This window comes from Cylas formicarius, unplaced genomic scaffold (genome assembly GCF_029955315.1).
Source record: "Cylas formicarius isolate icCylForm1 unplaced genomic scaffold, icCylForm1.1 PGA_scaffold_3__17_contigs__length_32017465, whole genome shotgun sequence".
Lineage (NCBI taxonomy): Eukaryota > Metazoa > Arthropoda > Insecta > Coleoptera > Brentidae > Cylas > Cylas formicarius.
The window spans coordinates 23622683-23644452 of NW_026844326.1; the positions used below are offsets into that span (position 1 = coordinate 23622683).

At 37.9% G+C, this 21770-nt stretch overlaps 5 protein-coding genes across 5 annotated transcripts; 2 read left to right on the plus strand and 3 right to left on the minus strand.

The window, feature by feature from the left end:
- Positions 1–1444: 1444 nt before the first annotated feature.
- Positions 1445–10164, minus strand: LOC132699457 (uncharacterized). Its single transcript, XM_060666175.1, has 6 exons — positions 10035–10164; positions 5908–6056; positions 5681–5854; positions 5111–5293; positions 4874–5050; positions 1445–1751 (listed from the first exon to the last, which is right to left on the minus strand). The coding sequence occupies exons 2-6, from the start codon at positions 6034–6036 to the stop codon at positions 1464–1466; spliced, it is 951 nt and encodes a 316-aa protein (XP_060522158.1). The 5' UTR covers positions 6037–6056; positions 10035–10164; the 3' UTR covers positions 1445–1463.
- On the plus strand, positions 7943–11803 carry LOC132699456 (protein singed wings 2). Its single transcript, XM_060666174.1, has 8 exons — positions 7943–8273; positions 9946–10213; positions 10315–10465; positions 10521–10660; positions 10708–11043; positions 11140–11259; positions 11309–11398; positions 11607–11803. Exons 1-8 carry the CDS (start codon positions 8251–8253, stop codon positions 11790–11792), a joined length of 1314 nt encoding a protein of 437 aa, XP_060522157.1. The 5' UTR covers positions 7943–8250; the 3' UTR covers positions 11793–11803.
- Positions 11804–12476: 673 nt separating this feature from the next.
- LOC132700172 (partner of Y14 and mago) lies at positions 12477–13622 on the plus strand. Its single transcript, XM_060667338.1, has 3 exons — positions 12477–12681; positions 12737–12988; positions 13042–13622. Exons 1-3 carry the CDS (start codon positions 12642–12644, stop codon positions 13314–13316), a joined length of 567 nt encoding a protein of 188 aa, XP_060523321.1. The 5' UTR covers positions 12477–12641; the 3' UTR covers positions 13317–13622.
- A 22-nt stretch (positions 13623–13644) lies between these two features.
- Positions 13645–18293, minus strand: LOC132700168 (neprilysin-1-like). The gene is made up of 9 exons (XM_060667330.1): positions 18184–18293; positions 15691–16121; positions 15235–15628; positions 14616–15007; positions 14460–14560; positions 14351–14409; positions 14249–14300; positions 14124–14191; positions 13645–14066 (listed from the first exon to the last, which is right to left on the minus strand). The coding sequence occupies exons 1-9, from the start codon at positions 18275–18277 to the stop codon at positions 13669–13671; spliced, it is 1989 nt and encodes a 662-aa protein (XP_060523313.1). The 5' UTR covers positions 18278–18293; the 3' UTR covers positions 13645–13668.
- Positions 18294–18421: 128 nt separating this feature from the next.
- Positions 18422–21438, minus strand: LOC132700167 (ATP-dependent RNA helicase DDX42). Its single transcript, XM_060667329.1, has 9 exons — positions 21004–21438; positions 20796–20952; positions 20224–20743; positions 19955–20169; positions 19669–19895; positions 19303–19618; positions 18974–19242; positions 18714–18918; positions 18422–18661 (listed from the first exon to the last, which is right to left on the minus strand). The coding sequence occupies exons 1-9, from the start codon at positions 21180–21182 to the stop codon at positions 18584–18586; spliced, it is 2166 nt and encodes a 721-aa protein (XP_060523312.1). The 5' UTR covers positions 21183–21438; the 3' UTR covers positions 18422–18583.
- Positions 21439–21770: the final 332 nt, after the last annotated feature.

Here is a 21770-nt window from a genome sequence, read left to right on the forward strand (position 1 = left end):
GATACATGACTGCGTCTAATTTCTAGGGTTAAGAAGTGCGCATGGACTTTTAACTTTGTGATAAAATTGAAGTCGATAGCTGCAAATTTGACACACCTATTCTGTTTCGGAATATACCATAGAATATCCCGAACACCCTGTACAATATTCAAAAACGTTCAATACAAAAGTTTTAGTTGTCTATACGGACTATATTAAAACTATGTAAAAGAAACTGACAACTAAAACAGAACCTTCTACTTATGATCAATTATCAAAAGGGGAACTGAATTTTCTCAAAAACTACGAAAATTGTAGGTCTTGATCCGGCCTATGACACCGTTTGAATCAATTAGCCATACTTTTTTAAATTTTTGATTTGCGGCTAATTATTTACTCGGTAAAAAAACTATTTTCTATTTCTTTTAGATTTTTGAATATAATTTTTCCCTTCATATAATCGAAAAAATGCCCGAAATAAATGTTACTCCACTGGATCTTCTGCGTCTGCCGGTTAAAGAATTTTACCGAACGGATGAATGATTATGGAGGAAAACATATTTTTCTGGAAGCTAAAATGACCAGAAAAAAATTTTCAAACATTTTTAAAAAATACTTGGTAAAATTGGATTGCGCCCAATTTCTACCGTTTAAATGTGGACACGGACTTTTACTCCTCTGCTAAATTTGAAGTTGATATCTGCAAATTTAGCACACCTAACACATTTTTCATTTAGCACGGGAACACCCTGTACAATAGATGAAAACCTTAAATACAAACGTTTTTTCTGTCTTTTATAACCAATTTTCAATAATAGGGGGACCCATTTTTCAGTTTTTTTAAATTTGCGGCGCACCCTGTATATTTTTGAAAAATTGTCACGAATAAAAGTTTATCGAGCCGTATCTTCTGCTTCTTCTGGTTCAAGAATTTTGTTGGTGTCGTAAACAGTTTTAGAAAAATGTTTTTTGTAGACCCTTACACGCGCGATTTTTTATTTTTGTAAAATACTTCCCGACCCCCCAGCCCCCCACTTTGAATAGGTTCCGCCACCGGGCAAAGCTGCATATATGTGCCAAATATGAAGTCGATTGCTTCAAATTTCGGACACTTACATGTTTCATAGCAAGGTTCAAAAAACAGTGGAAAATCGCGAAAAAATTATGGATACCGGCGTCGGATCAGGTCCATTTCTTACAAGCTTATGTGCCTCGTGGAGGGTTAAAAAAAGGGCAAATTTTAATTTTGAAGCTCCAACGGTTCGAAAGTTATTCAGGAAAAACCAGACGAGAACGGAGAACGGACAGACAAAACAAAATTTTTTTTTCGACGGTAATCATTTCTGTATCATCGGCGATCCCATAGGATCTACCGTTACAGAGATTTTTATACGAGCGCAGATACTTTCGAAAATTCGATTTCATCGATTTTCGAAAATAATAAATGAAATCACACCCCTTCCTCGCAACTTAAACTTTATTCTTTACGAGTTCTTAATCCCAAAAATGGTATAAACGTCATCCGACACGTCTACGTCCTTGAGTCCGTAGCCCACTTTGATCACGATGTCCTTGTTAACGTAATAAGCGTTGGGCTCTTCGTAGAATACGTGGAACTTCATGTCTGGGAATCTCGCCTCCATAGAGGCAACTAGACGGGCGCAAACTGCCCGCGGACGGTCCGGATCGACGAGCGACGCTTCGGCGACGCCGCGCAGGGCCTGTTGCAACATGTCGTTGCCCACGTCGCCTTCTTCGTCGATCACGTAAGCCTACAAGAATCAAATAAAATTCCCCCATGCGTTATGGCGCAAAAAAGGCACGTTGAGGAACTTTCAAAATTCGGTCATTCTTCCCTCATTTAAGAAATTCGCAGAAAATCAACGATGATGATAGCAACTTTTCGCCTTTTTAATTTTTTTCCGCCATATTGGGTTTATAAACCCAAAAACAACTCATGTTTTTTTTTAAGAAAAAACTTCATTGAACTGAGGTGGCTTTTACTTGATGAAAATCCATTTATCAAAATAAATAAGAACTGAAAGTTCAGATTTTCACGAAATTATGTATTATGACATGACAATTGTTTCGACAACACCGCGTCTTTATCAAATGTATTATTTACAAACTACCTGCTACTATATATTCCGAAAAATGACCATAAAACCTTAATTAATGTTTCTACTTTTTGTGGCTGTGTGTAATATATCAAAATTGTCGTCAAAAATGTGTTTTTCTGTGTTTAAGTGTGTGGCATAATTAGAATCTAGACTATTGTTTTTAAACGCTCTTATATGTTCGTTAATGCGTTTCTTGAAGGATCTACCTGTTTGTCCAATATAAATTTTAGGACAAGATCCACATTTCAACCTGTAGACACCTGATTTTTGGGGTTTTGGACATTTCGATTTATTGTTTTTTAAATATTGTCCTATTGTGTTGTTAGTTCTGAAAGCTATTTTTAAACCACATTTTGACAAATGTTTCGAAACTTTTTCACTAGGTTCCGCTATGTATGTAATTGTTTTAAAATGTTCGTGTTCTGTATTTGGTTTCGGATAAATAGAGTTTACTGTTGTCTGTATTTGTTTTTTATTTATAATTTTATCTATAATGGACGGATTGTAGCCGTTGTTCAGTGCTATTAAGTTCTTTGTTGTAATTTTCTGTTGAGAGTGGCGTATTAAGAAGTCTGTGTATAAAAGAGTTAAATGCAGCCATTTTGTGTGTATAAGGGTGATTTGAACCGTTATGTATGACTGTGTCCGTGTGTGAAGGTTTATGATATATTGAAAAATCTAATTTGTTTTGCACTTTCGTAATAGTTAAGTCAAAAAAATTAATAGAGTTATCCTATTCAATCTCGTTGAATTTTATACGATTATGTATTGAGTTAATGTAATTTAAAAAATAAAAAAAATCATCCTAATTTAACAATGACTTCGTTAAAAGTTTTTACAGTGAAAACTCCCATAACCGGACATCACGGTTCCTCTAGTTTTGTAGGGTCATTAGAGGTGCATGAAAAAAAAACAACGTAAATCGTAAATGTGCATTACGTTTATTTTTTTAAAAACATACAAAAAACTATAGAAAAAAATGTTGGTGAATCAACTTTCATTAATTGCTCACAAACTCTAAGATACTAGTCGGACGTATATTTATTGTTTTTTGCTTCAGCAAACCTGACTGAAAATGATTTTTAAGGTGTCGAAATGCAAAAACTTTTAGATCGGTAACTATTTTTAAGGCGTCATTATAGCTATTAATTGTGCTAGGTTCCCCACTAATTTCCCACGTTTCCTCGAGTATTCTTGATCGCTGCCTTCTTCCGCTTCAGGTTCTTTCATGTTTTCAATTGTATCTTCAATGTTCAAACTAGTCTCTATTGTCGATTCCAACATAGTTTCCAAGAGTTTCTTGCGTTATGTTCATTTCTCTAACACATCGTTCCATTTCAAGTATCGTAGATAGTGGGATCCCATTCCATTGATGTAGAAAAATCATTATTTTTTTGAAAACCGGCTTGACTCACATATGCTGATTCTCCGGAGATACACTTAAAACTTATCGCATGTCCCTTGCGCCACTTTTTCAGCCATCAATCAAAACACACTTTGTCAATTTGAAGTCCCTCAGTTTTTACAAAATTTCTTTTTTGATCAATATTGCTTCCCCACTGTACACGAATGCTGTCCTTATTTTTCACAATTTATCAATATACGTTATCAATTTCCATTTTTTATCGCAAAGTAAGAAGTTTTTAGTAGGTGCCAATTTAAAAATTGTGGAATTCACTTATGTCATTTGTTTGGAAAATAAAACTGCAAGTCACGGCGTAATGAATAGTACGATATGATATGATGAAAAATGAAAAAGATAATTCCCCTATGGAATTAGGAAAAAGGTAAAGGGGTAGGCAAATATTTCGTTCCAAATAACATGTCCGTTTAAGAGGAGTGTCCGTATTGAGAGGTTTCACTGTATATAATAATAACGGTTGCCGAGAAAAAAATGAGTCAGTTAAGCTCTGAACCGGGCAAAAGGGTTATTGGCAAGTTCGACGCAGGAGCAATCCAGAAGAATTTGAAATAGTATGCAGGATGTTATTTAATAAGTGTTTAATATTTTTGGTTTTTACACATAATTTCCTAAACCAGGCCGATTGCTTAATGAAGATCGGTACCTGGGAGGACATGAATAGCGCTTATTTGAATGGGGCGCTACCTACCTCAATAATGTTTAAGTGAAGCCTCCAGGACTAACCGTATTTTTAAAGTGAAACATTTGTAATAAAAAAGTTCAAATAGACTAGTAAATTTATTCAACGTTTCTTCGTATTGTTTGTATTGTCATGTGCAAACTACGTACATAATAGAATTGATAATGTTTTTTTATATTTTTACATGAATAAACCAGCCTAGTTGATCTATTTCCTTGTTAGAATCATTGCACTTTTCTAAAAACCCGCATCGAATACTTCAATGCAGAATATTTCAAAAAAGGTCGCTCCTAGCGACTTCTAATGGAAGTAATTCGGTTTTTATACCAAAAATATAATACAAGGTCGTAGAAAAAATCGCGAAGCTTCGGAAATGAGAAAGGATGTAGGGTATAGCTCCACAACTAAATTAACAACAAATTCAATTTTCTCATTATTCTTCTGTCAAAAAATCTCCAGGTCGCCCTTTTCGTTCAGAAATTATTTGGGAAATTGTGCAGAAAAAAATAAAAATAAATGGTAAATCTTATTTTGAGAAACCGGTCTGTTAAATATCGAACACTTATTGAATAACACCCCGTACATGTATATCCTGTCATAGAGCGAGCACGCTTAATTTGATCAAATTATTTTTGTCACAAAAACGTTCTGACACCCCTAATTCGGACTTACGAGAAGTTCAGGAACGACTTCCGATCCTTCATCCACGTATTTTCCATTAGCGTCGAAATTTATCACGGAAACGAGTTCGTTGCGTTGTTGCAGGACCTTAATGACGGCCTCGAGGTCATTCTGGGTAATTACGACGCGGCTTCGGTTCGAATAATGGATGCCATCCTCGAACACGTACTGGGAATACAAAATGGTCAGTATAGAACAATTTTTTAGGTTATAGTTTTTGTTATTTACCATTTGGCTCGCGTCGAGGTACATCGCCTCTACGACATCTCCGTTTTTCTCGTAAACGACGCTGCTTATTTCGTTGTCAAACCCGAGTTTGGCTAAAGCGTCGAAGTTTCGCCTGATTTCGTGCACAGACGTATCGTCGTCGTCATCGTCGTTATTGGTCAGCTGCAATCTGTCCCCGGTCTTCTACGTCATCGTACGCAATACAAAACATCGCTAGACGCTTGTCATACTCTGAATATGTTATCGAAATAACATCACACAATTTAAAGAGTGAATTCAACGGTGGAAAGACGTAGAGCAAAATTTTTTTTATTACGGTTGCTTCATAGTATGAGAGAAATATGGCTCGAAAGCAAACCACCGCATCAAGAAATGTGAAAAAAGTAATTTTTGTGAGCTGTTATTATATACCAACGCTTGAAAACATTCTGGATCCTAATTTACCTACATCAAAATAAGGTCATCAGCAATTAACGGAAGAAAATGACACACACCAGTTGCTCAAGATCATTGACTGCGTCCCCAGATCCATTCATTAAATCCTATCGCGCGAATTGCGTATAGACTTACCAATTTGGGCAGAAACAGTTCCACAGTGCGAATCTCCCTGAGGACGCCGTCGTCTCCGTAGACGTCTTGTGCGGCGACCAAGGTGACGTTTATGTCCTCGTCCTTGTCTTCGAGGAATTCGTTCACCCATGTGAGCAAGGTGTCCAATTTGTTTTCCTCGTATTCAGTGTGCAACTGCAAAAATCTCGCTACGTCTGCACGATCCCCTCGTCAAAAAGTGGACTCACCAATTGTTTGACGAATGCAACACTTTTCTCGTTTTTAACCAACGCGTCCAGTTCTTCCGAGGATTCGGAAGAATCGGCCGCGCAAACGCACACCGTTAAAATGAAAACCGCGAAGCTCAGTGCAGCCATTGTCGGCGAAAATCTAAGACCTAATATGGTTACGATATTAGTGAATGGTTGCATAACGAAACTGTTTGTTTAAAACACTCATTTAATCGACTTGGCTAACCCTCTGACACCGCGCTTATCGTCTGTATTTTTTTTAAAATTGCTATTCGATAGCGTTTCTGAGATACTACGCGTAAGAAAGTTTTTTTTAGGTCGTGGTGGGGCCATCTATTGGCATCGTGTCAAACTAATCCTAAGTAAATGGTCTTCGCATCACTCGCTAATACAGAACAAACCTTAGTTTAGGGTATCCCTTCAGAGAGGGCGCTCGCTACTTTTCTGAAAAAATTTCTTTCATTAAAAAAACCCGATATTGTTTATTCTTCCTATACCAATTCGCCAACACATGCAACATACCAAATTGCCATATGCCACCGGCACCCTTTTATCATCTTAGCGACGTGTCGTCGCGTTATTCACACAGAACGATACCGTCCGCGTTCTTTATCGACGACTCAACCCCGTGTTCCCATATTGGAAACACTATTAGTTTCATATTACTTTTAGAGGCCCACGAAAGGATAAAGTTAGGCTTGGGTCATTCAGTTATTAAAAGCTTTGAATGTAAAAACAAGTAGTATTTATTTCATGGACTACACATATTACGTAATAAAATGAAATCCTCCAGATAGATTCCTTTTTCGGTAATATTTCATCTCAAGACTAGGAATTTATATATAGCCTTTGAAGCAAACAATACTCTGAATCAGGGTCTAATAAAAGTTAAAGATAAGGTAGATTATTTTTCTAGATCATGGGTACATTATTTGAACTGTGAAGATTGTAATGCGGTTTATATCGACATGAAGATTTCCATGTGTTAGATACGAAATCTGGTATGGCTACTCTTTCTTTGTCCGCGGGGCATAACTTTTCTCCTTCTAAAGTTGTCAATAATTTTACCCAACGCCCAGAGTAATCTTGACCTTCTGGAGAAATTAGAAATCATAAGAGCCAAAACGTTTTCATCAATTTTTAATAATGTGTAGCCTTATTATTTTTGAGATCTTAACTGAGAGTGTGTTTGAATCTTTATACTTTTGTAAAACCAGGATGGGCAATTTGTATTTATTTACAAATAGCTACGTTCGGGTCTTGCGCCAGCTATTAGAAGCGCAGCAAACTAATTGCTCCAAATATTGTTTTAGCTACGCGTCCAGAGATGGCGCCCTTTCAAAATCAAAAATTCCAACATTTATATTCATTTTATTTACTAAATCGTTTTCAAAGAGCTGCCAGTGGTTAAATAAACTAATCAAGTTTACTGAATCTGCCTTAAAATTTTATTCACGACTAAGCGTAAAAACATTGACATCGTTCTGTGGAATTCGTATTCATTATCCAGTTTCCGCAGTCGACCGTAATTAAATTCTGGTCGTTTGATGCATACTAAGCAAATAATCTACTATTGCAATCCAAATAAATTGTGTTTCGATTGCGGCTAAATTAGACGCTCTTGCAAAGCCAGCGTTATTTATCGGAACCCATTCCCTTCGCGTCTTCGCCTGTCAATCATGTGCGCGACAATTTGAAAGGTCTAGGCGAAGGAATTACCTTATATGAACACGTCTGGGCGTTTTGACGCCCATACACGTAATATTATGACGCGCAAATTTGCCCACTGAACGCAAATCGCTTATAGACACTCGTTTCTGTTTTTGTAAACACAATGAAACGATTTAAATTGAGGAAGTTATTTCCCCTGCAGCGAATGCCGATGAGGCAGGTCATATTCGAGTTGTGAATTCTTTTTATCGGCAAGTTCGCGCGTCCACGGACCACTTTTGCCGTTTTGAGATCGGCACGCGTCTGCTCCAATGCAATCGCCTTCCCTACGTTTGAAATGCATTCGTTACGTTAACGTCATTCGTGCATTTTGTTTCTTTGCATACGTTAGGGACGACCATTGAATTTGGCGCGCTTTTTTAAAAGCAAAACACTCCCGGCAGATTATAAGCCGTCAAGTGATTCTCGCGCGAAATGTAACGTACTAATTGAAATGGCGACCGTCATGTTTGCTTTCATCTTTAGCGCCGTTAAAGTTTATTTGCTGACCGGCCACGGGTGCTCGAAATAGATGATTATTATTATTATTGTTATTATTATGGATCAAACCTATGGAAAGTGTCAAATGTTTCAATAAAGCGGAAGTTCGTGGACGGTTAGGGCTCCACAATGGTTTCGTATTTGGAGTGGTGGTAAGTAGTTTTATCTCTGTCCTAAAAGTTTTTTCAAAAAAATCAAATAATCAATAAAAATATCTTACAAAGACAGACCTATAGGGTTTTTTGGTAATTTCCGTGTAAAGTGATTGTATAATCTACAACTTTTGCCAAAAATAAAAGTTCGCATTAGCTTAGATCATTTATTCATCCGTAACACGAAATACATACCTACATATGTACATGTTACAACATTGGTTAGATAAAATCTGCATTTAAGATCCGCATTACAACAACTGTGCATTTAAAAATCTTTTTGAATTCTCATACTTACTTTGCGAGTATTTATTTAAACTGGTATATTTACTTTTTTCAAAAATTAAAATAAAAAGGAGTTAAATAATTTGGTACTGATATAAATCAATTCATAACATTAACTTTATTAACGCCAAGTAAACAACAGCAAAACAAAACAGTATCAACTAGTTATTGTTTATACTGTACCGAATCACTTAGCATGAAAAAAAAAATTATGAGCATGTGCTAATATTGTTAAATTTAAATGGATGGATAAATTAACCCACTACGATATACAACAAAGAAAAATAAAATAATGGTCCATTCGATACAATTCACAAGCTGTATCGTAGGAGATATTCGTTTCTTTTTTTAAATTTCGTTACTTTTAAACTACGTACATAGATGTAGAAATGCATTGGGGAGGTACTTTTGGAACTCGTTTGTTTCGCGAAAACATAATTATACTATAAACGCGGCAGATCTGATCGAGAAACGAGTACAAGGTCGGAGAATCTGGGCAACGAGAAAATATAATCGTCATTAAAGGATGCAAACCCTACAGCCATTAACAACGCGGTCCTGCATAACCGGATTCCCAATTAGCAAAAGTTATATAGACGCAATTTTTATAAAAATATACGGTTTTGTTAGTCCAAAATGGAGATCTTTTTTTGCAGCACCTCGAGGATAATTAGTTACCCTTTAAAGTGGTCTCAAATCCTTTCAATCATTAGTAACGTTGATTGCGAGCATTAAGACCTGGTCGTCACCGATAATATGGCAACAAACGCCAACGCAACTCGACCTCATCTTGAAACCAGTGGTGTCACTATTGCATTTCTCAAACTAAAATAATCGAGACTAAAATGACTTTTCTCCAAAACAGGCCATTCTGACCAACCATAACTATCCACGACATTTTAAAAAACAAAAAATACCGGTTGAAACCACAAGCTACGACAATACAACTAGATTTACTAGATATACAGGGTGTCACAAAGCTTTTGAGTTATTGCTTAGTTTGTGAAATAAAGCGAAGAAAGATGAGTAGTTTTTCAGTCAATAATTTTTTAAATTTAAATTTTCAAACTTTAAATTAAACTTTAAACTTTAAATTTTCAGCTGATAAAAGCCTGGATTTTAATTATTCTATTCCGTTATAGAGAACCGGGAATGAATTAAAAGTTTTAATTAAATGCGCTGCGAGCATGCAAATTTCTCCCGGCTCGTGTATAACATACACCTACCACATATTCCTAGTAAAACTCTCGCTGACCTAAATCGATTAGCTAGTTGAACCTTTACGTCGACTACATTTCCACGAATCATATATATCGACAGACTATTGGTGCCGAAATCAATTCAATTTATATTCCGTCATAATTTTATATTATATATAAATATTTAGGTTTATGATCTCCAACTTCGTGTCCGTCCTCGGCAAAACAGAAGACTGTCTGCTAGAAGACACGCAAATAAATTGCAAGCGCGTGTTACCTACGAACGGATCCAGTCCGTACGTTGAATCCGTACGCTTATCCGACGTCGATTTGACGCATTTGGACTTCAACGTATTCCTCAACTTGTTCCCTAACGTGAAAAACCTCTCCGTTATCGGAAATAACAGGACCGTCCTGGGAAAGATGGTTTTGCCACACAAAAATACCAAAATTAAGGTACAAGAGCGCATGTTTTACATTTGAACATATTTTCTGGATCGTAATCATAGATAAACAACTTTGGTTAGTTCACGGTAATTCTTCTTCGTTTTACTCAGGCCCTACAACTAAATGGTTTACAAATATCCCACTTTAACGAGCATTTCCTCGACCATTTTCCGGATCTAGAGGTGCTTAACATATCGGCGAATTTCCTCACGGAACTGCCGAGACTCCCGTTTGCCGATATCAAAGAAGTTTATTTAGCTGGTAATTTAAAAAAGCAGAGTTTCGATGTATGGCGCGTTCTTAAATAACATTTTAGCCAACAGATGGAACTGCTCCGGGCACTTGGAATGGTTACTCGAGCTCGACCACGCGGTCTTTCGCGACTTGGATAAACTAATTTGTTTTAAGATGCCGCACAACAACAAACCCGTATTGGCAATCGCCAGAATACAAAAGGTAAGTCTCCTAATATTATTCTATGGTCTGACGTATTGTATTGATAGGAAACGCGGCAGACGTGCACTGCAAATTGCTCGTGCTGGCTTTTGAAATGCGTAACTGATCCGAAAACGGGCCTGCTCGAGCCCATTATAGAGGTAAACTGTTCCTATAGGAATTTTACGGAGCTTCCGAAGACGTTTCCGTTGAAAACGAAAATCCTCCATCTGGAAGGGAATCAAATTGAAGATCTCAGCCCAATTCGTGAAAATTTGAAATACAAACTATTGTCAGATTTATATTTAGACGATAACAACATACACTGCATAAATGTGCTGGAGGGATCCACTTATCTGAAGCATTTTCGAGTATTTTCTCTGGCTGGCAACAGACTGACAGAGGTAAGATAATATTCGCTATATTCAATGGGGTGAAGCATTTTTTCTATCACAGCTGGCTTTCCTCGCCAACTTTTGTAACATTTTTTTGACTCCTAGTTGCCGACATACGCTATCGATAACGCTCTGCAGCGAAATCTCAATATGCCAGATGCTGTACGGATAAGCTTGGGTCGAAATCCGTGGAGATGTGATTGTTTGTTTACGCCCGCATTTCAGGTACTACGACATAAAGTCATAACATTCGTGTCAATTTTGTATTGTTTAGGAAATGTTGCAAAAGTATGCACCCCAAATTACAGATTTGCGGGACATAAAATGTGGCCCCGCTAAAGGGGATCCGAACTCAAATAAAATGGTGAGTCTGTTCCTTACATATGTGCAATAAATCAAAGATACAAAACAGATTCCTATTAATAAGAAATTCCGGCTTTGGCCGAATGATCCTGGTGAATTTTACCAATAGAACCAATGAAATGCAGATAACCTTTACTTTTCCCCAATGAAAAATAACCCGTTGGCACATTTCACTGCGAAAAAAAAATTAATTTAGACATTTTATTTAGGTCGTCGACTTAACGAGAGTTGATGTATGCCACTCGCCGCCGGAGTATTCGATTCAGGATGCGCTAGATCTTCTGAACACCATTTTGGCGCTGCTCATTATATTCATTTTGAGCAAACTGGCTTACGATTATTACAAATTTAAAAAGACTGGTAGACTACCGTGGATTATTACTAAAATGCCTTAATAAAAACAAAATATGGTAATGTGTGTTAATATTTTATTTTGCGCCACATCAATCAGGGTTATGCAATTTTTAAAAAAATATTTAAAGACGAGTAACACAGAGGGACGAATTTTAGAATATACAGAATCCTTTTGATAACATTTAAAGCTTTCTGACTGCTGAATATCGCATCCAGAACTTGATTACTTAAGTTGCCAACAAGATGGAACAAAATCATGATATATCTGTCAACTTGCCTCTTCTGTTTTAATGGAGAACGGTCGTTTTGGTCCGCGTAGTCCATAAAAAACGGAAAATATGACGAAAAATTAGTCAGGCTTTGTTCTATTCGTACGAATTGAGCCAACATGTTTCCACAGTAATTTTCGTTTTCAACTGCTATGTGCGATGTGTCACAAGCTGAAAACACGATTCAGTTGTAAGTTTTATATTAATTTCAAGAACTTACTTAATAAAATAAAAGATAGGAAGCAACATGCCAAGCGTGTCAACATGCTAATCGTAGCAGCTACATGAACCAATTTTATTTCTGTATTTAACAATTGTGTAAGGAACTTTACACATTGCTTTTTATAATGCTCAATTAAAAAAATAATTTTTAATGCAATAAAAAAAACAATTTTTATTACGTCATACGCTTACGCTTTGTCCACGTTTACTTTATGAGGTCTATGCATTTGACAAGGCCGCCAACGTAAGAGTTAAGTGGTCAAAATTCTCCGAATTTTTTTGTCTGTCATTTGCCCTAAATAAAAGGGAAAGTTAAAGTTTTTTGTTTAAACTTGTTTTCAGTGCTTTTTCCAATTATGAAATAGGTTTTTGGTTTGCGCCGGTAAAGTTTTTCGCAACATGTCCACTGGTTACATGTCGAATATAGTGACTGAAAATGGTAAGGGCTTGCAGATTAATTTTCACTCAAGTTGGAGATGACCATTGATTTGAAGGCGAACAATTCATACCGGCCTCGCAGAGACCGGACGGCACCTGGAGGAAAGCGAGAAGGGTTAAAGAAGGCTATGTGCCTCAGGAAGAAGTGCCTCTGTATGAAAGCAAAGGCAAGCAGTTTATGACAAAGAAACAGGAACCCGTAGCCTTAGCTTCTGCTCAGGGACAGGTCGCTCAAAGGATAATTCCCGGACTTTACATCATATCTGACGAGAACGATAAAAAGACTCAGAAAAAGAAACCCAAAAGCAGTAAGTTTTGGATATTGCTGATCGCTATGCTTACATTTGCGGCATTGTTTTAGAAATTGATGAAATAAACAAAATTCTTGAGAGTACAAAAATCTCCGACGGCGCAAAGCAAAAACCAGAGTCTGATAAGTCAGCAAAAAATCAGGAGGCAACAGATCCGGCGAAAAAATTGAAAAACCTTAAAAAACGGCTCCGCGAAGTGGAAGCCTTGGAAGAGAAAGTTAAAAGCGGGGCTTTAACGAAACCCGAGCCCGAACAACTTGCAAAAATCAACCGTAAAAATGACCTTATACTCCAGATTTATGAACTGGAAAAGCTGCAGCAATAGATTTGTGATTTTATATAATAGATTCTGCAAAACGACCGAAGTGTTTATAGGTTAAGAGTGTTCCAGGTTACCAGCTGTCAATTAACGGTAAATTTTTATTAATTGTTTTTATCCTTTCCTCTTATTAAGTTCATTTTATTTTATTATCCCCAATGCCTACTTTTAAATTGTCTCTGCTATAAATCAATATTTGGTAGAGCATTGGTTACCTGACCTTGCCCATCATTTTGCCATATACTACTTTCACCCCAATTTTATTGTATTTGTGTAAATTTTAAGAAACATGTATGGTATTTCGCGTAACGTGACGAAAATAAAAGCGTAGATTTTACGTGAAAACAAATTTATTTTGCTACCAGAGTTCGCAGTAGTTTGGCACGCTAGAACAATTAAAAAGTTTCCTGAACGATTTGTTGTTCAACATGGCCCTATTCACTCGGCTCTCTACTGCAGTATGCTCATCGTTGAATAATTCCATTGCTTCCGATTTTTCGCACCACATGAAAGCATAACTCGAAAAAAACAAACCATCCATACCCATATCTGTCAGTAAAATGCCCTCCAAGTCTAAATTTTTATAGGCCTGCAAACTAATTTCCAATCCCACATTATCGGCTATATTTTCACCGACCGTCGGTATGTGTTTGCTGTTGTACAAGTCTTCAAAACATCTGGTTCTTGTCTGGTAATTGAAAATGTCCTGCAAGGGCCACCACTGGGAAATTGTGCCCTGTACATTGGCTTGCCTTCCTAAAAATCGATCTCTGTCATAAAGCAGTGTTTGGTAAGTCGCCGGTTTTTTTTTACCTATGGTGTCTAACGAATGTGACAACTCATGTCCTATGAGAGCCCCAAGGGCTCCGTAATTGTGTATACTGAAAATAAGTGGTTCTCTTTATGGCATATTTGCGATATTTGTATTCAATTAGTACCTCGGCCTGTTTTGCTTATAAAATGGGGGTTGCAAAATGCCCAGTGGAATGACTGTGAAGAGAATTTTTGTATGAAAGGAGAAGTTAGTTAAATATACTTACAAACGGAATTTTGCAAAACGCTGTAGTAAGAATTTACTTCAAAAATGTTAGAAGGCCACCTACAAAAATTTTAATGGTCGTTTGTTTCGACTGAATTATGCGCGCTTACAGAATTGAATCGGCGTTGGAATTTAATAACCTCAAATTATTTTCGCTTTTAAAATTTTTAACGTTGATAACGTTGAGTAGATGATTGTTACTAATACTCAACTAAAAACGACATAGCGTTGTAAAGCAATAACGTTTTTTCTAGCTAGTCTCTCACGTTCTCGTAAAACATATTGACGACGCTACCGTTGCGCGCCCAATTAGGAAATCCCACGAAATGCTGCATCTTTTTAACCTTTTCGATAGCTAACGACCTAGTGCCCTCGCTAATCCAATCGTTTTGGTCCAACAACTTTTCAAATTCCATCCGCGCGTTGGTTACAATATTGTCGACGTTCTCTATCGACGATTCGTCGAAGTAGAAATCCAAGTACTTCGCCAAAATTGCAAAACTGAAATGGTCGATAACCTTGCTGACGCACTCGGTCCTCCGCGAAATATCGGCGGTAATGCCCAAAACTGCTTTGTCCATCAAAAAATTCAGTTCGTGGAGATATCGGCTCGTGTCTCGGGACAAAGCTTTGATTACGCACCATATTAGATAATTTGCTAAAACAAATATGGGAATGCGTCACAAACGAAAATTCAGCGTACCATGGTGCGCATCCTTACAAATGTCTGGTCTGTGACGCAGACAAAGAAAAAAAACATCGAAATGATTTGTGTTGAGATAGAGTGGCGATATTAAATATAAAGTTTGATTTTTTTTATTCCTATTTGATGTGTTTTTTTATGTTTTTGATACGTATTGGTAAGTGGTATTTTTAAGAAATTACCTATGCTTTCGCTGTCGACGTCCTTAAGGAACTCCATAACGTTTACGAAATATTCCAAATGCCTTACTACTACGCTATCAGTTTGTTCGACCTTGAAAGTAGGACCGGCAAACAGGTGCCGGAGGACATCGAGAAAATTTATTGACGTCCTTACGGATAACATTTTAACATTCGTCTTTTCGATGTTCGATTTCGGAACCATGAACTTGGCGAGGCGCGCTTCAAACTCGACGATATTTTTGGCCTGCAGTTTCAACCGTTTCGTAACATACTTTTTGGGATATAAATGCAACGCACTTTTAATTATCCATTGCGAATAAGCTCTAAGTTCTCTGGAATAGTTTAAAGGTTTTAAAAGGGCGTTTTGCGGGAAAATGAGGGTACCCGGCTCGATCTGGAACACAAAACCGACCGATTATAAAATTACCGATATATAAATTACGCAAAAACGCATACGTATATCGAATACTTTCGCGTGTCCTTGTAGTCGATGCCGACGTGAAACTTGAAAATGGGATGCACGTCGAGGACCTTGTTGATCTGCGCCACGCTCTCCAACCAGTTGTAGTTGACTCCGGACCATTTGTCTTCCGCCAGCGGCCATCCGCTGAAATAGTCGATTAACAATTTCAAGTTGATGACGTAACGATCTTCGTGAGATCCAAAATTGACGCATGCCTCGTAAAACGTCTTGGCCTTTTTTAACGTCACGTCGTCCGAAGCGTTTTCCAAAATTTTCCGGACGTTTCGGTTTATTTTGTACGATCCCTCGATGAAATGGTTCCACACCGATTCGAATTCGGGTCTGCGCGTTTGAGATAGCCACGCGGAGCAGGTATGACGGTAGAAATTGTCGCACGGACCCTCGGATTCGGGCCGGTCCGGATCTGAAATCCCCGACATATTTTACTATTATTGTAATTTTAGTTTTTCAGTTAGCTTTCAAAATGCGGACTTTTTGAATAACACGCATTATTTTCCATCGTGTAAACACAGGTGTTTCGTTTGCGCCAAATCATCATCAATTTGGTTGTTCTAATGCAACTCTTCCCATTATTACCAAATTTGTATCTCTGACCGTTTGCAAAAAGTTTATGACAAAGTAGGCAACTACCTAGACTCAGCTTTAAAATGTAGAACCGAAATAACAATAATATTGATACCATTGATATCACTGTGGAAGTTTCTTTGAAAAATTAATAATGTATTATTTATTTATTTAGCGGTTCAACCAATTAAAAATTAACAGTTACGTAAAAAAAAAGAATGTTAATTGTTGGATATGTTTTGCTCCTCAGACAAGTACCGCTAAAAATAAAGGCGAATTAATAATGTCAAATTCAATATTTCACCCAAAATAATTGGATAAATAACTTTTATTGCATTCCATAAAAATGTATGAAAGAATTATATTTCTTATGTATATAGAATATTTCCTTATTGTGTTATTTATAACTTCAAAACGACGGGAAGTAAGAAAATCAGAATATTTAGTTTTTGGTTAGTTTTTCAACTTTCGTAACTAGTATCAAAACCAAAGGCATTGTATATCTGTTATTTTATGCAAAATGGGAAAATATTAACTGGAGATGCTATAGATATGCAGTAATAATTATCGATACTAATATCCGAATGCTTATTTGTTTATAAAACACAGGCTGTCGAATATTTATTTATTTTTTTAAATGTATTTATTTATACACAAAAATATTTCAATACAAAAGTTTCCTAAATGCCAAAAATAAAAAAAAATATGTGCTACTTAAGTTATTGTTGCACCTAGATTACAGACAGTCTGTATTTGCAAAATCTTAGGTCGTCAAAGTGACGTCATTTTCGAGGTTTAAGTGATCGCTACTCGTTAGTGGTCCGAAAAACACGTCAAAAAATCTTTTATTTTTTTTTATTAACATCACAAAAATGACCTCCGAATGTCGTCATAAAATGATTTAATTAATTTCAGATATGAATATTATTTTTAAATATACAGGATGATTCATATATATGTGGGAAATCAATTTTTTGTTTTTAAATGGAACACCCTGTATGTTGTTGCTTTAATAGCTACTCAATAACCCAATGTAGGGTTGTTATGGTCTATACTGTGTGTAATGCCCTATATTTTTGACGCCCTTTCGAACAGCTGTAATTTTATTATGCCAACAATTTTATAAAGTGTTGTACAGTCGTTTATAATATACTTGTCTTGAAGATAGTTCGTATCGTTTATACAGGGTGCGCCAAAATAAAAAATATGCATTTTCGTGAATAAATGAAATGGAAGACCCTGTATATTATACTTCCATTATTAATTTAAAAAAAAAAGCCAATCCTTATTCGCTTCCTATAATTCTCCATTTTCCGCAATCGCAAAAGACATTCTACGTTATTTAAAGCGGCAGTTTCTGTGTGATTTACCGCGTCGCAAAAAGAAAAAAACAATTTAAAAAACGTCATATTTTGGGCAGTAAAGACCAAAATCTGACGTAAAAACGATTTCACTTAAATAACAAAAGGTGACGACACTAATTGACGTAAAAAAGGCGTCCCTTAAGTAACATCATTCGTCTGAGACATTAGTAGATGAAATCCACGCCCTGCAGACGTCATTTGGTGACTAGTTAATGACGTCATTTTGACGACCCTCTGCTACCTGGGACAAATGTTCTAGAAATGTAACGTTCTAATATTAAGTACATTTCCGTTATATTATTTGGTTATTGTATTTTTTTTTTTTTTGATAAATGGCATCATGCGATGATTCAACTAGAATGACTTGGCAAATGCGACTTAAAGGTTTATATTTTCTAGCTTTCGTAAGCATTCCAGACGATTTAAAGATTTTTCATGACTGAATTAAGCCTTCTTTGTTGACACCAGGTTGGAATTTCAAAAAGTTCAAACTATTAACGCATTTCCTCTAATTGAGCTTTGTCGTTCCGTGCTTACCGAATTGGCATTCGTAATCGCCACTATCGCACCCACTGATGGCTGAGACGCACACCAAAACGCAGCAGAAAAGTCGAAGCATCTTCCGTGGCATATATTACGAGAACAGGAGGACGTCTGTCGCCGCCTTGAGCGGGAAAAGTTTGTTAACCCTGGCGGTTGTTATCTGCAAAATGGCGAGTGGGCGGAGATTTTTTTTCGGACACGTTATACAGGGAGACCGCGGGATAGGGAAACCGAAAAAACGCGTCTGCTGTCTATAGTATATTTATTCTTTAACGTTTCCAACGATGTTTACGTTTCGAAAATGTGAAATCTTAACCGGTAGTGCAAATGTACCGTTCTATATGGTCTCGAAAGCCTAACATTAAAACACATTAACATTATAATTTGGCTTAGTTTACTCCCATCTGCTCTTTTTCTTTCGGTTAGACTGCGGCGGGGGCGGCGGCGGCGGGTTGTCCACGCTTGCGGTAAACTGCAAATTACGTTTTAAAAGAATGACGCGTTACACCCGTGGTTTAACTAACTTGGCTGGTATACTGAGCCTTAAAAGCCTCTTTCATGGCCGCCAATCTATCCGTGGCGGGTCCTTTCGGTTTCGCCGCAGTAGTAGTCGAAAGGTTACCCGACGAGCTTGCCACGAACCCCTTCATTGGAGTCACTGGTGTCACCTTCTCTTTGTAACCGAGCCCTATACCTCCTACATTCGCCGGAGTATCTTTTCTCTTATATCTTTAAAGACACAATATCCAAATAAAAGTCCATTAATTCCTGAACATATATAAACCTTTGCTTCCTGTACCACGAGCTTTGCAACGCTAGATCGAGAACTTCTTGGGCTACTTCCTGGTGGGCAGCCTCCAAATTTTTGACGATATGCCCCGCGAACTCCTTATCCCTAAACGTCAGTAGCGTATACGCGGTACCTTCCTGGCCCGCCCTACCAGTCCTACCGATCCGGTGGGTATGAGTATCAATATCGCGTGCCGTGTCATAATTTACCACCGTGCGCACGTGCGGGATGTCCAAACCTCGCGCGGCGACGTCCGTGGCGATCTTAACGTCAGAAAGTATCATACAAACTCAGTGGATTAGTAAAAACAAAAAAAAGGTTACCAAAAGGGGACACTCTTGCTTTTTAAAAGCCATGATAACCTTATTCCTCTCCGCCTGTTCCATATCGCCGTGAAGCAACAGACAATCAAACTCTTTCACCAGCAAATCGTTGGCCACCTTCTCCGCGTCCAATTTCTTAGTCACGAACACTAGAACTGACCCGGCCGATAACAACTCCACCAATTTACCGAATAGCCACTCTCTCTTGGCTTCCTGGGTGGGTAATAACAGCACGTGCTGCTTAACGTCCTCATTCGCCTGTCCCGTCGTCCCCTGCGTTATCTTAATCGGGTCTTTGAGCGCGTCTTTGGCAAGTCTGGAAACGCATTACAATTCGGTCCTTCGAGTCGGAGCCGCGTCGCTTACCTTTCGATTCTTTTTCTAAAAGTTGCCGAAAACAGCAGCGTCTGTCTATCCGGCCGTACGTGGTTACAAACTGATCTGACTTGAGGCTCGAAACCTAACTCGAACATTCGATCTGCTTCGTCGAGTACCAGAAACGTTACTCTTTGGAGATTCGTCGCCCCGCCCTTAATATGGTCAATGATACGACCAGGCGTCGCCACAACGATTTCCGCACCTTCTTTCAGTGCCTGATGTATGTTATATTGAATTACAACAAAAATTAATATTATTTGTATTAAAAGCTCACCAAGCTTTGTTCCCACTTGGAGCCGCCGCCGTAGGCGCACATAACTTTGACATCATAAACTTTCGCGAATTTCTTCGCTTCGCTGTAGATTTGAAGCGCCAGTTCCCTAGTGGGCGCCAGAATGAGAGCTATCGGCCCTTCACCCGGCTCAACGGGAGGTTGAACAGAGACATGCTTCAAAAGGGGCCATAAAAACGCAGCGGTCTTACCGCTACCTGAAAGTAAATGCTTTCAGACACTGTTGCTCCAATACTAACCTGAAGGCGTACCAGTTTGAGCGATCCCCAAAACGTCTCGTCCCATGAGCGCGCACGGGACTCCTTGCGCTTGTATGGGAGTGGGAGAAACATATTCCGCTTTGATAATGGTTTTCAACAGTTTATCGTCAAATCCAAAATGTGCAAATGAAGCGACAGGTTTGGGCACACCGGTCCCGGTCACTGTCAAATCGTATGTATGCCTCAGTTCCTTGATTTGATCATCCGACATTAATTTTATCTCGGGATGTTCAATGTAAAAATTCTTCTCAAAAGGTTTGTACTCTATCTCAGAATGATCTATTGGCGGCAGGGGGTCAATGATTTTTTTCTTGTCGGGCGGGATTGGGTTGCCATCTTCATCATAGTCGATATCCGGATGGTCTTCTTCAACTGGCAAAAGACCAGCATTTGGGTTTTCTTCCATGTACCGATAGTAAGACTCCTCAACATCCTCTTCTTCAAGGTCATTACGCACAGGTGCTTGTTGCGGAGCAACTGAGACGGAAGTCGATTGGCTTTCTTTTTCTACCTGAGTTAAAAGTAATAAAAAATCCAGCGTAACAAAATAAGTAATGAAATACTTGGGCTTCAATTCCCGCCATAAATGCGTCAAGAGGATCATCATCCTCGTCTTCGTGCCGGTGTTTTTTCTTGTCCATTTGCATATGGGTAGGACTACCCGGTGCAGGTATATAGGCCAGTTCTGGTACTGCTTCCTCATCATCTTGATCAAAATACCTGCAACAGGCACATTCAAAATGCTCCTAGCCGCTGGTCCGTGCAACCTACTCGTCTTCTGTGGCCGCCCTCTTTCGACTACCCGTGCCCCATGAGGCCACCATCGCATTTTGACTGATAGCGTTCATTGTCGAATAGCCCTGCTTGCTAACCCCACTCGAAGGGGGCGGAACAGCATTGTGCCTTTTAGTATTTGCATGGATATTGGCGTAGTTAAATCCACCGCTCATTTTAACGTAATTTTACCAAAGGGGTGACCAGATTTATGAAATCATAGAAAAGCTAACCAAATTTTAAGGTTAGAGAAGCGAAATATCCGCTTAAATTAAAAAGAAAGGATTAGATGGTAAGGAAGATGTTACAGTATCGTAAAACAGCTGGGTATTAAGATATTACTTTTATTCCTTCTTAACTAAAAGTGCACTAATACTAATTAAACACTCACGTTTGATAGAAAATTGACAACTTAAATTGTTTTTTTTATTTGACACAAGGAATCGTAGAATAGAGAGAGAGAAAAAATAAATTTTGCTCCCGGGTGGACAACTATGCTGTGGTCATTCGCCCATTTTTCGCTATATTTCAAGGATTTTTCTTTTAGTCACAGACCAACACTTATATATATATCCTTATTTCCTTATTCTCGGCAAGCAAAAAAGGATTTTCACTGACACCAAAAAAAACGGCTTCCCCTCTTGGTCGTTTTTAGTGGTTAATTTCGGTTCTTTCATTTTTTTTTAAACTGTTCGTTTTTTTAATTGCAAAAATATTTAGCAGAAATGAGAATTTCTGGAATAGACGTTAGACCTGAGTTAATT